General features: G+C 36.2%; 1 protein-coding gene across 2 annotated transcripts in view; it reads right to left on the bottom strand.

The window, feature by feature from the left end:
• Positions 1 to 17,392, bottom strand: part of AFTPH (aftiphilin) — a 63,179-nt gene that overhangs the window by 15,537 nt on the left and 30,250 nt on the right. For both annotated transcript variants that reach the window (XR_001137246.1, XM_012639218.1), the window contains exons 3-6: positions 9,047 to 9,198; positions 6,708 to 6,834; positions 6,259 to 6,315; positions 3,769 to 3,891 (exon numbers count right to left, since the gene is read on the bottom strand). Coding sequence is in view for 1 of the 2 variants with exons in the window: in XM_012639218.1 (XP_012494672.1) it covers positions 3,769 to 3,891; positions 6,259 to 6,315; positions 6,708 to 6,834; positions 9,047 to 9,198 (459 nt within the window). In the remaining variant the exon portion in view is untranslated. The remainder of the gene's footprint in view (positions 1 to 3,768; positions 3,892 to 6,258; positions 6,316 to 6,707; positions 6,835 to 9,046; positions 9,199 to 17,392) is intronic.

Below are 17,392 nucleotides of genomic sequence, written 5' to 3'. Positions count from 1 at the left end.
AATTATTGCAGATGAAAGTTCAAAAAAAAAATGCTGGTGAAAACCTAGTTACGACCCACCTGCATGATGACTAATAAACATTTAGAAAAGATATTTTTTAGCTGATCTCAAAAAAAAAGCTCTAAGCAGTCCAACAGATTGAACTTACCCTGCTTCTAGATCACTGATGCCTGAATGGATGGACAAAATCTAGGTTTATGCAATAACAAAATTTCTGGATAAATGGAGCAAGCTTTTTCATTAACATGTCTATTTAAATGATGTCAAGTAGCTGGGTGCTTAGAAATATTTCAGTGATGTGCTGAAATTTTGGCTTCTTGTATAGGTGTATGATATTTTGAAGACACAGCCAAAATTATAATAATGAGGTGCTAAGTATGAGTCAACATTTAGTGGAAATGAAGAAAATGAAAAACAGCAAAAAAAAAGGCTAACTAATGACATTCACAAGTATGGTAACTCAAAGAGAAAGCACTAGAAAGAAGCATTTTAAAGCAACTTGAAGCAATGTGGTATGAATGATTACTGCAGAGACAAAAGCACTAAGGAGACTAGATCAAAACAAAAAGAACAAAAACATGGAGACTGGAGACAACAGACTCCAATTCTAGTCCTAGCTGTACCACTGATTTTGGGTAAATCACTTTGCCTTTCCAAATATGTCATCTCATAAAAAGGGAGCATGGTATTAGATAATCATTTTTTCTTCTAGTTCTAAAATTCTGATTCACAACTAAAATAGTCACATCAAGAAAAGAAGTTGCTAGTGGTGACTAGGTGTATAACTGCTAGTCAGAGAGTTGACTCTATTCAGCAGTGAATAAGGTGTGGTTAAAGTACTGATCTTATTAAGGTGGGAGTCAGTAGTAATAGCACCATGAATGGCGTGACTGAAATTCAATGGATAAAAGTAAAACAACAAGAACACACAAATGGTATCATTACTGTTCTTTTACCCTTAAGATGTCTTTTCAGGTAAAAGTATCTTAGAAAAAATATCATTAAGTTATTAAATTTCTAAATAACAGATGTAATGGTTACAACATTAATGAGTATAAAACAATTTGGAAGAAAAACAAAACAAACTCAATGGGTGACCAAGATAGAACAGACAGATCCAAAAGCATGCATTCAGTCCGGGCGCGGTGGCTCACGCCTGTAATCCTAGCACTCTGGGAGGCTGAGGCGGGAGGATCCCTCAAGGTCAGGAGTTCAAGACCAGCCTGAGCAAGAGTGAGACCCTGTCTCTACTAAAAATAGAAAGAAATTAGCTGGACAACTAAAAATATATAGAAAAAATTAGCCGGGCATGGTGGTACATGCCTGTAGTCCCAGCTACTTGGGAGGCTGAGGCAGGAGGATTGCTTGAGCCCAGAAGTTTGAGGTTGCTGTGAGCTAGGCTGATGCCATGGCACTCTAGCCCGAGCAACAGAGTGAGACTCTGTATCAAAAAAAAAAAAAAAAAAAAAAGCATGCATTCATAAAGGGAAATTATACAACTGTGCTAAGTTTGCTAATTACTGTTTAATGATGCCAGAAACAAACCTAAGAAGGTTTGGTGTATGTTTTTTGGAAAAAACAATGAGGTATTGAACAAGGTCTTTCCTGACACATTTTGCTAAGGTTCTAGCACTAAAGAATATGGCTGTTTCATCTATAAAATATGGCTAGCGAGAAGATATAACAGTATTATATTACTGCATGGCCAACAAATAAGATTATATATGATATTATATTTTGCCATATATATATGGCATGCAAAAGAATAATGGTAAGAAATATCATTTTATATAAGGAGAATCTTTATATTTCAGATGTTTGCTAAGTCAGAGGTATGGAGGGAGCCAAGCAAGGATCATACAATTCTGTGATGGTGGTCAGGCATCTCAGTACAAAATTCTAAATTAACACGTTTTGTATTAGGTCATTTGGACTACTCTACTTTTAGTCAAGTCCATAATGAAATTATATAAGAAAGATGATAAGCTATGCAGTATGACTAGAATGAAATACATAATAAGACTGAATCAGCTTGGGACAAAAATGACAGGCAACAGCTAACTCTGATAAAATAAGCAATAGTTTATGGGGTTGTAACATGTGGAAGTGGATGGATGGAGGAGGAAGAGGAGAAGGAGGCAAGCCGAACTAGCAACAAATGGTAACAATAAGAACAGCTCCATTTTCAGTAAGGTACCAAGCAGTTACTCAAAATACTTTCCTAATACCTAACACTGTAGGAGTAAGAATGTAGACTGAGGCAGAAGTGAAAATGTGCACTTGGGCACAAGGGGAGGGAAATGTGCACTAGGGCAGGCCTGGGAAAGCAACTGATTGCCAGAGGGCATATCACGGCAATGAAAGCAGGGTAACTAAGGACAGAGTCTACCTGCTGAGACATTTTGCTCAGGCCACCTTGTCTGCAGCCCAACCATCAAGGCCAGGCATTGTACACATCAGGCCCCCTTGCCCACTAATTCAGTGCCAGTAACAAGCTGGCTTCAAAGTGATATTTAAGCTATGCCTGAGTATAAACCATAGTGGTACACAGCGGTAGTATTAGATGTTTCTTGAAACACACCTGAAAGGGTAGGGCCTATGCTTTACACATTATTTTCTAAAGTATGTTCTTCAAAACACTAGTTCTGTGAGTGTTACAACTCCCCTGTCCTCTGGTCCCTGCAGAAAAAGGTCCTGTGACCAAGTAAATCTGGAAATGAATTAAAATTAAATAGGGTTATTTACCTTAGGACTCTTCAGGGTCCTTAATGTGTACTGTGAATCTCTAACAGTGTTTATGGGATATGATACGAAGTATTTTCCAAACTTACTTTACCCTGGGACCTTTTAGTATCCAATGGAATATACATTTTGGGAAAAGCTGTTCAAACATACATTTTTGTGTTAGATACAACTGAAAATGATATTTAAGGTTAAGAAATGACAAACATGGCAAGAATATGTTTTAGAAATGGTAATGTTCACTTAAAAATACTAATCTTAAAAAAACACATTTAACTATACTAAGTCAGTTTCTAACTTTGTGTGGAAAGAGTAAACAAACAAAAATGGCCCATTTTCTCCAGATAAAAGGTGAGAGGGAAGACTTTATATTAAACATATTGGACTGAAAAAAATATTTGTACTTAAATATGCCAAGGAGTTAAAGGATAAGAAAGGTAAGACAGCCTTTTTTTTCCTAATCCATAGGCTGTTTTGTTAAAGGTCACATCATTTTCAAATTAAATAACAGTTTTACTCAAACTCTCACAAACAACAGTCTTCAAGGCAATAAAGACATCTAACTTTCATTGCTTTATAAAATTTCACAGGATTTCAGGAAAAACACACAACAGCAGACTTAAAGAGCTGGTATAAATGCAGTATTTCCCATCTTGTTGAAAACCCAGCACTTACCAGATTTATGTCAATAATTATGCACACAATGTTCAAACTGCAAAGGGGTTTAGAGATACCTGTTGTGAACTCTTCATTTTATAGGTCAAGAGAGTAAGGCCTGGACAGGTTTAAGAACTTACTCATAATCACCCAGTTCTCAAACTGTGCTTTCTCTTTTTGAAAACTAAAGATAATTTGTTTATTGTATTCCAAGGGATGTTTGTTAACAACCAAAATCCTGTCCATCATCAAATCAAGTTTTAAAAATATTTTAAAAACTAAAAGTTATATATAAAGGAAAAAAACAGTATGTGTGGATGTATGTGTACAAACATATAATCACATCTATATACATATGGATATTTTTACCTGGAATTGATCAGATGTACATGGGTTCATCTCTGGTGATATGGTGGCTGTCTGACCGATGGAAGCAATTTTTTCTGCAGCAGATAGTGGTTTCAATGGTTCCTTGGTGGGCTCTAACATACCCTGAAAAAGGTATATTGGCCATTAATTGGGGCAGGGGGGTGGGGGAGGACAGAGATCAATCCATAAACTTTATAAGAAAGTTAGTCTAGCAGGAAGAAGAAAGAACAAACAAAACCCAGGTTATTTGAAAAGCCTAAAGAGAAAAAGGAACTAATCTTAATTTTATTTACTTAAAAACAAAACAAAACAGAGACAAGGTCCCGCTATGTTGCCCAGGCTAGCATTGAACTCCTAGGCTCAGGGGCTCCTCCCCACTCAGCCTCTTGAGCAGCTGGGACCCACCCGGCTATTCTTAAATTTTATTTTTAGAAAATCTTATAGCACTATAATGGGAAACACTTCACAATAATACCTTTAGAATCAAAAGTTTTGAAGCAAGAGCCTATATTTTCAATCAGATGTTTTAAAGTACATAGTTATTACTGTCACGTGAAAGCATAAGCACAATTTGGGATGGGGGTCTGGGGGAACACAACAATTTATCACATCCAAGCCCTAAGAATCCAATGCTTTTATGATGTTTCAGACATTAAAATTGCAGGAGTGGGCACCTTTTGTACTACACATTACACCATGGTGGTGCTTGAAGGGAAAGCTGGTTCTACAACATGCCATATAATATCATGACATCTATATGCTTCAGTGTGAATTTAGTGTTTGCTCCTGATCTCTACTAAGGTACTGTGGAGCCTTAGTACTTAGTTCCTTCAACTGGCAAAGCAGAGAGAGAGCCATTTCAGAGGGGAAAACATCTTACATGTTCCACTGGGTTTGTTACAAGTCTAATACACTTTTTGAGTCAGACAGGAAGTTATTCAGGATGGATATAGAAATAAGGAGGGCAAAAAAAATCAGTATTTCACATCGATATTCTACCAACACAAATGGGTAATAATCCAGGACTGAAGAAAAAGCCAGGCTTCTGCATGTTTTAATATAGCACCTGATAAGTTCTTGAATATTTATCAATTAAAGGTTATATCCCAGATAAAAGTCAACCTTAACTGGGGGTGGGGGTGGGGAAGAAAAACCAAATCTGCTAAGTCAGCAATGTTATAATCCATAAATTTCTAAAAAAGTTTTCAGGAGAATCCCTACCACCCCTCAACCCCCCAATAAAATAGGGCATAAACTAATGCAATTTGCAGATTCAATTCTTTTTTTTTTTTTTTTGAGACAGACTCACTCTGTTGCCCGGGCTAGGGTGCTGTAGCGTCAGCCTAGCTCACAGCAACCTCAAACTTCTGGGCTCAAGTGATCCTCCTGCCTCAGCCTCCTGAGTAGCTGGGACTACAGGTGTGCACCACCATGCCCGGCTAATTTTTTCTATATATTTTTAGTTGTCCAGCTAATTTCTTTCTATTTTTAGTAGAGACGGGGTCTTGCTCTTGCTGAGGCTGGTTTCGAACTCCTGAGCTCAAACGATCCGCCCACCTCGGCCTCCCAGAGAGCTAGGATTACAGGCGTGAGCCACCGCGCCCGGCCCAGAAACTGATTTTTTAAAAAAGCATAGAAAATTCCAAAAAACAAATCAAAATGTTCCAATTCAAAATCAATAATTAGTGCTTATTTACGGAGAAAGTTTGAAGATTTAAAAAAAGATCAAGTTCCACAGCAAATTCACTTTCACATGCATATAATGGGTTGTAAAATTTAAATTGTATACTAAGGATTCTTTTGTTATTTTTTCTTTCATTCATAAACATAGTATTTTATTCTTATTTTCAAGTTATTGGTTATAATAATATATTTTTAGTTTCATAGGACATTTTTATTCACCAATAACTCAAAGACACACCAAAAAACACAAACATCAAACTTTAAAATGTGACTGAGTCTTGATAAGGAACAGACTGAAAATGCCTCAGTTTTCCGGGACTACCTGGCATATCTGAAAAAACAAAATTCAACAAATTTAAAACATTAATGGAAGAACTAAGGACCAATATGAGTCCTAGCTCATTTTCATTTACTATAATTTGGTATTTCCAAGCTTTTATATACATCCATAGCCTCAATATTCTATTATTTAAAATTAATAACTGGAATAAAATAAATTATGTCTAAAAGAAAAGACAATCCTCCAAAGGTGCATTTTATAAAGAGTTATACACACTCACATCACTAAGATAAAAATAAATTTAATCTAAAACAAAACAGTATCTGTAATTAATGGAATATAAAAAAAATTCCTGAAATCAAGACTTGAAGGGATTTATGAGCTCAAAAAACGTATTATATTTATACCCTTAAGATTCCAACATTAAATGCCTCTTAAAAAAATATTTCTATGTCATGCTATGTAAGATGATTTTACAGAATAAATTCAGTAATAATTAATACATGCAGAGACATTTTTGTACTTACCAATCCTGCTGCATACATGGGCACTATAACAGGCTGCTTCTTATTGCCCGTAAAGAGCTACACACATGTTGGAGAGAAAGAACATATATTTAGAGAATAATCTGTCATACAATGAAATAGTCTCCAAAATATGTCTGAATTACTTTATTACATATATCATAAATGGTAAAGAAATTGTTTAATTGCCCATATTGGATTACATTTTTAATCTCCCAGTCCATTTCCTTCATTTTATAGTTAAGAAAAAACACTAAAACGAGAAACATCAATTGGAGAAAAATTTAGGTAGATTGATGTTTAAAAGTCAGCATATTCAAAATAAATATTTAAACCAATTAACATTTATTTTTCTGAGGAACTAGCCTATCACAGCTTGAACAGAACTGTAACAGAATTTAAAAATACCCATAGATTGAATAAAGGATTTTTCAAAGTACTAACAAACTCACAATGTTTCTGGTATCTATTCCCAAAGAGCACAAAAGCTTCTTGTTGCTATGGGAGCCGCCCCACTGATATCTCAAGCCATGTGCATCATGGATATCCTGTAGCTCAGTCCACACATCCAGCAGTTCCCTGTAAAGGCCATGATGAAGCCACCAACAATAGTTACTTCACAGCTTTTATCATGAATTCTATTTATAATATGACATACATTCCAATTAATCTTATGTCTAACATGAGTATACAACTATTATCTGAATGAAATCCAGAACACTTACAGTCATTAGAAAACGAATTAAGTTAAACTCATATGAAACAATATGTCAGTAATCAAGTGTAATCAAGCGGAAATTTAGCCTGTGTGTTATTCTCGTCTTATAAATCAAAAAAATTCATAAGAAGAAAAGAAATCACTCAGCTACCATCTTAATACAGCTATTTAATATTTGTTTTCTCCTTGAGTCTTGATGAACAAACACAGTTATGGTTATAGCATATATATTATTTTATATTCTTTTTTCAGATTTTAAGCATCTCCTAGTTTACATATGTCTCTTTCTCAATGGCTGTGTAATGTTCTATTAGGTCCATGCACCATCATTTATTTAGCCACAATCCCATAGTTCTAAATAAACTGTTATTGTTTGGCTCCTATTATTAGTAAGGCAATGAATGTCTTCCTGTATTTAATGGTGTGCGTTGTTGTATAGCTGTATTATTTCCTCAGAACAAATCTTTTGGAGACAGATTACTGGATCGAAGAGTATGAACTATCTGTATAACTAGCATATTTTTAAAAAAACCACATCTAAACAGCTGTAAGGTGGCAAACTATAAACGTTTTTGTTCCTACCTAGTGGTCAGTCCAATGAATGAAAAAAGATTTTTCCAATGAATGGAAAAAGATATTTCATTGTGAAGTTTCAGAGTATCAGCAAAAAAGAGATCTTAAACTATAAATTTAATGTGAGAGTAGAATAAAAAAAAATTTACCTCCCATGTATCTTTTTTTCTCAGTAGGCTATTAGAGGATATGCTCTAACAAAATGGGATCCAAGTGAAAGGAAGTCCCAAGACAACATGAATGTAAGAGGCCTAGACTGAAACCATTCTAGATGAGAATAGGACTAAGGTCGGGGGAGGTTTCCAGGAGAAAAACGGAAAGGACAGTCTAATAGTCTTGACTCCAAGGAAAATTGTAGTAACAGGCTGTTGGAAGGTAGGGAAAGACTCAGTAAATGAAAAAGAGGGTCAATTATTAAGTCCAGGGAAAAGCTGTACTATAAAGAAGAGTGGCTTAGAAGTGAACAATATGTACATGATTACAAAAATGAAAAATACAAAATAACCAAAAACTGATATAAGTATACTGGGAAGATGAAGGTTGGAGAATAGCAGAAGTAAAATCTAAATTCTTATTTATCATACTAGGAAGTCAAAAGATAATATATAACATTGATTAGAATATTGATTTAGAAATATCAAAAGAAATAGTTCAAAAGGGAGTTCAAAAGGGAGTTTAAGTCTTTTAGCACAGTATGATTAAACTTTTAACACAATAATTTTTTTTTTTTTTTCTGAGACAGAGTCTCACTCTGTTGCCTGGGCTAGAGTGCCGTGGCATCAGCCTAGCTCACAGCAACCTCAAACTCCTGGGCTCAAGCGATCCTCCTGCCTCAGCCTCTCGAGTAGCTGGGACTACAGGCATGCGCCACCATGCCTGGCTAATTTTTTCTATATATTTTTAGTTGTCCAGCTAATTTCTTTCTATTTTTTTTTTTTTTTTAGTAGAGATGGGGTCTTCCTCTTGCTCAGGCTGGTCTCAAACTCCTGAGCTCAAAGGATCCGCCTGCCTCGGCCTCCCAGAGTGCTAGGACAATAAATAATATTTTTGAATCTTAATGTTTTAAGATAAACTTATAAATAGAACAGGTGAAACTAATAAAAACACATTGCTGGCCGGGCGTGGTGGCTCACGCCTATAATCCTAGCACTCTGGGAGGCCGAGGCGGGCGGATTGTTTGAGCTCAGGAGTTCGAAACCAGCCTGAGCAAGAGCGAGACCCCGTCTCTACTAAAAATAGAAAGAAATTAATCGGACAACTAAAAATATATAGAAAAAATTAGCCAGGCATGGTGGTGCATGCCTGCAGTCCCAGCTACTCGGGAGGCTGAGGCAGGAGGATCGCTTGAGCCCAGGAGTTTGAGGTTGCTGTGAGCTAGGATGACGCCACGGCACTCTAGCCCAGGCAACACAGTGAGACTCTGTCCCCCAAAAAACAAACAAACAAAACAAACAAACAAAAAAAAAACACATTGCTATCTGAAAACTGTCTAGTACTTACCCATTTTCAGGTAAGGCCTCTCTTGTTTTTATTGGCAAGGTGCTTGTTTCCAGCAAGTGCTTCAGGGAAGTAACTTCCTCTTCAGCATCAGGGACAAATATGGAAGGAAAACATGCTTCGAAAATTCGCTCCAGGCGGTTTAGTAAAGCTGTCTGCATCAAAACATCCCCCAAAAGTATATTTTCATTTAATTTTAATAATCTCACAGTTTTATCACTAACACACACACACACACACACACACACACACACACACACACACCCTGTCCACTACTGTAAAAGAGAGAAACCACTACTCAGGTACAAAAAACACTAAATGAAAAGAACGTAACTACTCATAGAACAATAGTTCTAAATGATTACTTTAAATAATCATGATGATGATACAGTAGGTGACAAATAACTACACACCAAATACCATAACTGGTACTTTACATGCATTATCTTACTTAATCCATTACAAAATTCTACAAAGACGATATTGTTGCCCAATTGTATAGTGAGAAAGCAATCTCAACGTTTGAATAATCTGCCCAAAGCAAGAACAAAACCCAACAAAAAACCAGACAGCATTCATATTTTTTCCATCACACTGGAATGTTTCTTACCACCACTCATGTACTCTAGATTTAGGAACAATAAGATTGGATGTCTGTGAAAAGTATTATGCTATTATAGCTGAACAGAACCCTTTTCTTAGACATAAACACTTGAATTTTGAAAGCATTTTTGAAATATTTTTGCTGCTAATAGTACAAACCAAAGTTGGAATGAAAATCTCAATTTTTACTGATAAGAAATTTGACAGCTCATTTATCATTTTGCTGATCTATTATCTTCTAGAAATTCCATTTCCCTACTCTTCTTTGTAGCGTGTATGTGTGTATCTTTGAATAGAACACCACCCTCCCTCCAAGTAAAGCCTGAATATTCCCTAGAGTATTTTCACCAAGAACAAACAGATACATTTCTTGGTACTTTTATTAATTAAAACTTATTGGATTTAGATTAACTTACATTTTTCTGGGTACCACTGGGTTTATCATACATGTGCAACCTACAATAATATTTATTTCCATTTCCCTAGCTGCATTTCAGATATGTGTAAGATATTTTCAACTCAGCCCAATTTACTATTTAAATATCAAGTAGGAATACAAATTGTTAATAAGTTAAAGCCTGTTGGAAGATTGAGTGTACCATTAAATTGATACCGAGTGTACAAGAAAAACACCACATCATGGCAGTACTTCCTGCCAAGTAACAAAAACAAGTTAATGCTTGATTTCTGTTGTATAGTATAGTCAACGACCAGAAAAATGAAAAACAAAAGGAAAAATTTTCGTAAACATATTTTCTAAACCAAAATCTCTTTTGGAAGCTGTATCAGAACAAAAAACTTAACACTGCATAATTAGTCTCAGGGTACTCTTCTGCCACCTCTACAACAGTTACTCTAACACCATCATTATATTCATCTGTGTGATATGGGAAAAGGTTCTCACTGTCAATTATGAACCCAAAGTAAGGGGTAGACTCAAGATCCCAAGGCTTGTGAAACCTGAGTGTGTCAAGGGGACCCGGCACTTACTAGCTTCAACAGAGGGAATGGACAGACGTTACTTTTAAAGGGATCAGATAACCACCTAATTGGAAACATGACAAGCGCTGGCTCCTCCTGGGCAGGGAAGGTAAACATCAACTCACATATGACCAAATTTTATTTCTCTGTAAATTAAATCTTTCTCGTATCCTCTTTGTTATCCTTTTAATGGGACAGAAAAAAATGTTTATCACAGGAAGAGATGACCCTAAGACACATTCAATCATTTGGGCTATATTACACTATATTAACTACCAGGTCTAAGATACAAATGAATGGAATGTATTTGAGGAAAAGAAAGATTATATTAATCTAATCACCTCAATTTTTACTTCTTCCCCAACCTTTTCCCATGAAGGATATAAATTGAATGGAAATTTCTAAAGAAAGTTTCATGTATCTTTAGGATTAGATATTAAATTCGATTGCTTCAAATCTTTTGTTGAATGAGGTACAGCAGGGATCAGCCACCTTTTCCATAGAGAGACAGATAGTAAATATTTCAGCCTTTGCAGGCCATCTGTAAACAAGTAAGTGTGGGTGTGTTCCAATGAAACTTTATTTACAAAAATGGGCAGCAGGACAGATTTGTCTCACAGGCCATGGTTTGTTTGCTGACCCGTGAGGTGGAGCAATAAAGAAAAAAAAAAGAACTGCCAATAGCATTGCCCACCACAAGAAGGGAACTCCTCAACAATTCAGCAAGAAAGCAACTAATAGAATGAATGAAGATTTTGATTAAAATTAATGTTGCTTTGACATTTTACTTTTAAAAGTATATCAATTTCCAGCTATCCACAAGACCAGTTTGATGGTAAGGGCATCCTGTAAAAAGAGTTTGTTTCATACTGCTATCTTGTTCACGGTAATAAATAATGCCAAATTTCATTTACTACAAGTTAATTCCAGTAAGTAAATGGCTGATATAATTATAACACTTCAATAGAGGGCTGTAGACCCAGGGGCTAAGACTCAGGCTCTGCATTTATACATTGGAGATATCAAGTCTACCTCACAGGGTGGATAACGAATTAGAAGGTTAAATACTTGGCACCCAGTGTGTGTTTCAGAGGTGGCAGCTTTTACCATTCCTACTGTTATTATACATATGATATATAAAGACATAGTAGCCTGCCAGGGAATAAAATAAATGAGTGTCAAAATTAGGCTCAAAGTTCACTAAGGATGTTTCTCTACCACTATTTAGCATTTTAAATCATTATGAAAACATTTGTCTCAACCTATCTATTTCTACCATATTATGATATAACAAAGAAATGAAGCAATCCAAGTATTTTGCATCCTCCCCGAGATCTGAGTTGGGAAAAAAAGTGTCTAGTTTTTAAGTATCTATTTTTAAGAGCCTCTTTCATAAATAGAACCTGTTACTGTTACTCCTTATAGATTTTAAACTTTGGATATTGGTGGTTGGCTTATTGGCATTTATGACTTTTATCTTGATTGCATTACGAAACACAAAGTGTATAAACCACACAAGGTGTATTTAAGAGAAGTTTGCTTCCCAAGAAGCACAAAAAAGTTAAAAGTTCAAAAATGTAATGTAACATAGCCTAAGTAACTTAGTAAGTAGAACAGGTACAAGAATATAACTAATATAATGCTGAGAAGAAGCGAAGTCAAACAACTTACCACAAGAACAGTTTCTCTTGTGACTAGACAGGTTTCTTTCAAGAAACAGATTTTCCAAGCGGATTGTAGTGAGACACTTGTTTTTTTTTTTTTTTAATCATTGTTATTTTGAGTATAAAATTTGAGTACTTGAGATAAAAGGTGTATCAAAACTGTGATGTTGGCAAAGGTTTCACATTTCTTTGTTTTCAGGGTTTCTTTTTTTTTGGTAAATATATTAAATAATTTTAATCTTTAAAATATGATCTTCCCCTCAATACTAGTTTAATATATGCAAATAAACAAAGACCACAGGAAAATTTAGCATCACATCAAAACTAGCCAGGTGTGGTGGCTCACACCTGTAATCCTAGCACTTTGGTAGGCTGAGGTGTGAGGATTACTTGAGGCCAGGGGTTCGAGACCAATCTGGGCAATAAGCAAGACCCTATCTCTTAAAAAAAAAAAATTAGCCTGGCATGGTGGCACACTCCTGTAGTCCCAGCTACTCGGGAGGCTGAGGCTGAAGGATCATTTGCACCCAAGAGTTCCAGTTTGCAGTGAGCTATGATGATTCCACTGCACTCTTGGCCAGGCAACACAGCAAGACAAAACAAAACAAAAACTGGAGTCGAAGTAAAATATTCAACTTGGATTTATCCTAGTGTTTATGAGTAAAAAGGAACTTTGTTTACATTACCCTGCTTAAACAAACTCCTGTTTCTATACAGACTATATCTAGCCACAATAGGAAGTCTACTCCTGGTTTTAATTAAATGGGGACACCCAATTTTTAAAACTCCTTAATAGCTGATTAACTCAGAAAAAAGATTGTATAAAACAGTGACATTTATTAACACATTACAGTACGCGTGGACTTGTATTGAATGTAAAATGCCAAAAAAATTATACTTTATTATTTGGAATTAGTGGTAAAGTCAGACTGGTTGAGCTCTAGTTTCTTAGGCACTTAAGGCAGCATATGTAAAGCAAACAATACAGTATAATCCAGTTTAGCAAAGTGGGGGCCTAAAATTCAGCAAAAAAATCAAAAGACATTCTCTGAAACATACTCATAGCGCAAAAGCCTGATATGGTGCATTATAGTTTTTGTTTAATGCTTACATAGTGCTTATCATGCATGTATCAGGCATTATTTTAAATGTTTTACAAGTACTAGTTCATTTGTCTCATAAGAACCACATGAGAGAAGTAACAATATTTTCTCCATTTCCTGGCTGAGAAAAATGGAGCATACAGAGGTCATCTTGCCCATGGTCACATGAATATTAAGTGGAGAGGCTAAATTCTTAGGAAGTACAGCATCAGAGTAGGTGCTCTTAACTACTATATTATGTTGTCATCAAAGCAGTTCCAAGTTTAATTTCTAAAAATTACAAAGCTTTGAGGGCAGAGACTGTTTTATTCTTGATCTATAGTATCTAGGTTCCCACACATAGTTGGTACGTGAATGCTAACTAAATTAATGCTCACTGTATTAAAAAAAAAAAAAGTACTTCACTTTTATTTAAGACTGCAGGGGGCATAATTGTTCTACTTATGAAAGTGTATCTTATTGTAAGCCATGTAAATCATTTTTATACGTGGGCGGGGCATATTTATATAACATAAAAAACAACAGCTGAATGCCTTCTATGCACCATACTATGCTTGATGCTCTGCATGTATTACCTGATGAATCTTCTAAAAGAAATTCTGCAAGATAAGTATTATTGCTTTGTATTACAGACTAAGAAACTAAAGCTCAGGGAGATTCAGATAATTAAACACAGTCTGCTGGTATAACGCACAGCAAGGATTTGATCCAAAGTCTGACTCCAAAGCCTATATTCTTTTTACCAAATCATGGTTTTACCCACTTTTTGTGGTCTTTCAAACATTTCTAGCCATTAGATAATGTATTCACCTGTTAACTTCTGAGGTGATGAATATACTTAAAAAAGCAAATGATTTCATCTAACACTACAATTCACAGTTTTCAACAAAGCTGTAAATTCTTACTAAAGAGTTGGTGCCACATTCAAAATGAATTATGAGCGAAACAAACAAGTACATACACAGCATACTAAATATTTAGCAGAGGTTACTATACTAAATGGCAAACTAAATAAAGTAATATTTATGCCAATTACTTGAACCTTAAATGCTGTCAACCCCAAAGTACAAAAAGGAAAAATATTCCTCAGTTCTTCCTTGAATATGGAATAAGGAAACTGGTGACTGGTTATACTAGCAGAATACTAGTTTATATAACTCAGTCATGTCCTTCCATTCAGACATGTGCCAAATTCTAAGCTTGGCAAATGGCAGCACATCTGGCTATTAAACATTTTAAGAACTGGGGCTCTGATAAATGTAGGGCTGAAAATCAAATACTGCTCAAAGCAGGTGCCAGACTCCCTTTTTTTTCTCTACTAGTGTCCAATGCTATGAAGCCAAGTAAAGGAGGTCTGCTATTTGCACAGAAATGTACTTGTGCTCAGAAGAGCTCCTACCTATCAAAGCCATTCTGAGAATGAGAACTAGCCCAAAGTAGGGGCTTCTGCTCTCAAAATAGCTTGATAGGTTGAGTATACTGCCAAGAGCCAGAACTAGTGGTACTCTTACAGAAATTCTGTTTGCTTCCCCATTACTTTCCATTGCTAACCAAAAAATACAGTTGGCAACACTATTTCCTGCATTACCTGAAGACCATTTTCCAAGAAGTTTGTTTCTGAGGTTATTCAGTAACAGCTGACATTTACTGAGCACTTACTATGTGACAAGGCAATGTGCTAAACACCTTCACATGCGCAATTTCATTTATCCTCATAATGAGAGTTTTGAAGTAAGTACTATTATTATTCTCTAAATCTGAGGCTCAAGGAAGTTGCTAATGTAAGTCAGTTCAGAAACCTGGATCTCATCTAGAATTATGGCCTTGCTTTTAATCACTATGCTGTATACCCACTTACACAATAGAGACAGGGCCTAAGACCATGATACTTTTAGGGGTCCATGAAAATGTTTTAATATGTGATGATAATATATTCATTTTTATACTAAGTCATAAAATAAAATTTCAAGCATCTTTTATGGAGAAAGGGCTCATGAAAGTCATAATGCGTCCTTTGCTATACCACATCTCCAAAGATACATAGGCTTTTATAGCTTTTCTCTATCTTTCCCAATTTTCTCATTTCTCATATTTATTTCCTATCAGAGTCCTTCATTACCTTGAAGGTCTCTATAATTATTATTATTATTATTATTTTGACATAGTCTTGCTCTGTTGACCAGGCTGGAGTACAGTGGCCTCATCACAGCTCACTGCAACCTCAAATTCCTGGGCTCAAGTGATCCTCCCACTTCAGCTTCCTGAGTGGCTGGGAATACAGGCACATGCCACCACACCCAGATAATTTTCCTATTTTTTCTAGAGATAGGGTCTCACTCTTGCTCAGGCCGGTCTTGAACTCCTGGCCTCAAGCGATCCTCTTGCCTCAGCCTCCCAAAGTGCAAAGATTATAGGTGTGAACCACTGTGCCTGCCCTCTAATTATTTTTATTTTTTTTCAGCAAGTTAGATCTCTGGGAGAGCAAAAATTATTACCCAGTGGTTTACTTCGTCAATGGGGGCAAAGCATCATGTCTAAATTCACAACTTCTAATTCCCAGTTTTGCCATATCTTTATGTCTGGGGGTAGAGGAATAAAGTCCTGGGGTATATAAGCAGCCATTTCATTTTAGCCATTTGTGCAAACAAGCCATGTTATCTAACGTAGAGATTCCCAACTGGCATGTCTTAGTTATAAACAGGTTACAAGTCTTCCAAAAATCTTGAAAGCTCTATGTGACATATAGTGTTCCCTCTTGTGATGGTTAATTTTATGGGTCAACTTGACTGGGCAATGAGGTGGCCAGGCATTTGGTCAAACATTATTCTGTTAGTGCTTGTAGGGGTGTTTCTGGATGAGATTAACATGTGAATTGGTAGACTAAAGCAGACTGCCCTCTCTAATATGGGTGGGACTTATCCAATCAATTGAAGACCTGAATAGAACAAAAAAATTGAGTAAGAGGGAAATTCTGTCTGACTTTGGGTTGGCACATCAGTCTCTTCCTACCTTTGGACTGAAAAATCAGCTCTGCTTGGGTCTCAAGCCTGCTGGCTTTTGGACTGGAATTATACCATTGGCTCCCCTGGTTCTCAGGCCTTTGCACCTACTCTGGAACTATAACATCAGCTGTCTTGGGTTTCCAGATTACTGACTAACAGATTTTGGAACTTTTCAATCTCCAGTAAATCCCTCTATCTCTCCCTTTATCCACATACGTACCCCATTGGTTCTATTTCTCTGGAGAACCCTAACTAGCATACCTCTATTTTATAAATGACTACATTGGGGTATAAAAAGATTAAGTGTATTGCAAGTCTTGTTCAGCTTACCAGAGGGGTGTGCAGGACTAGCACCAAGGATCTCAGACTCTGGTTCTTATGCCACTCAAATGCATATCTCCTTTAAAATACAGTAGGCCCCCGAATAACATTGTTTTGTTATAATGTTGATGAGGAAAAAAACCCAATTCCTAGCACGGGCTGCTGTCTGCGTGGAGTTTACATATTCTCCCCATATCTGGATAGGTTTTCTCCAGATACTCCAGTTTCCTCTCACATCCCAAAGATGTACATATTAGGTTAACTGGTGTGTCTAAATTGTCCCAGTATGAGTGAGTGTGCCCTGCAATGGGATAGTGTCCTATCCAGGGTTGGTTCTGGCCTTGCACCCTGAGTTGCTGGGACAGGATCTGGCCACTTGTGACCTTGAAATGGATTAAGTGGGTTGCAAAAGGAATGAATGAATACAAATTATTATAAAATAAAACTTTGTAAGGTCTATGATAATCATACAAATGCATGATAACAAACGATGTGGTTGGAAAGCACTCAGCGAGCCTGCTATATTTGTGACTGTTTTTGAACTACATGGTAGGAGGTGCTTCTTACAATTTTCATTTTGCAAACAATTATTCCTTGGTCTAATCATCCACCACCACTACAACTGCCATCATTCACCAATTACCAAAAATTGGGTAATTATTTTACTTTACCTTT

The sequence above is a fragment of the Propithecus coquereli genome, unplaced genomic scaffold, assembly GCF_000956105.1.
Source record: "Propithecus coquereli isolate 6110/MARCELLA unplaced genomic scaffold, Pcoq_1.0 Scaffold138, whole genome shotgun sequence".
NCBI lineage: Eukaryota > Metazoa > Chordata > Mammalia > Primates > Indriidae > Propithecus > Propithecus coquereli.
This window is presented reverse-complemented; position numbering and strand designations above follow the sequence as displayed.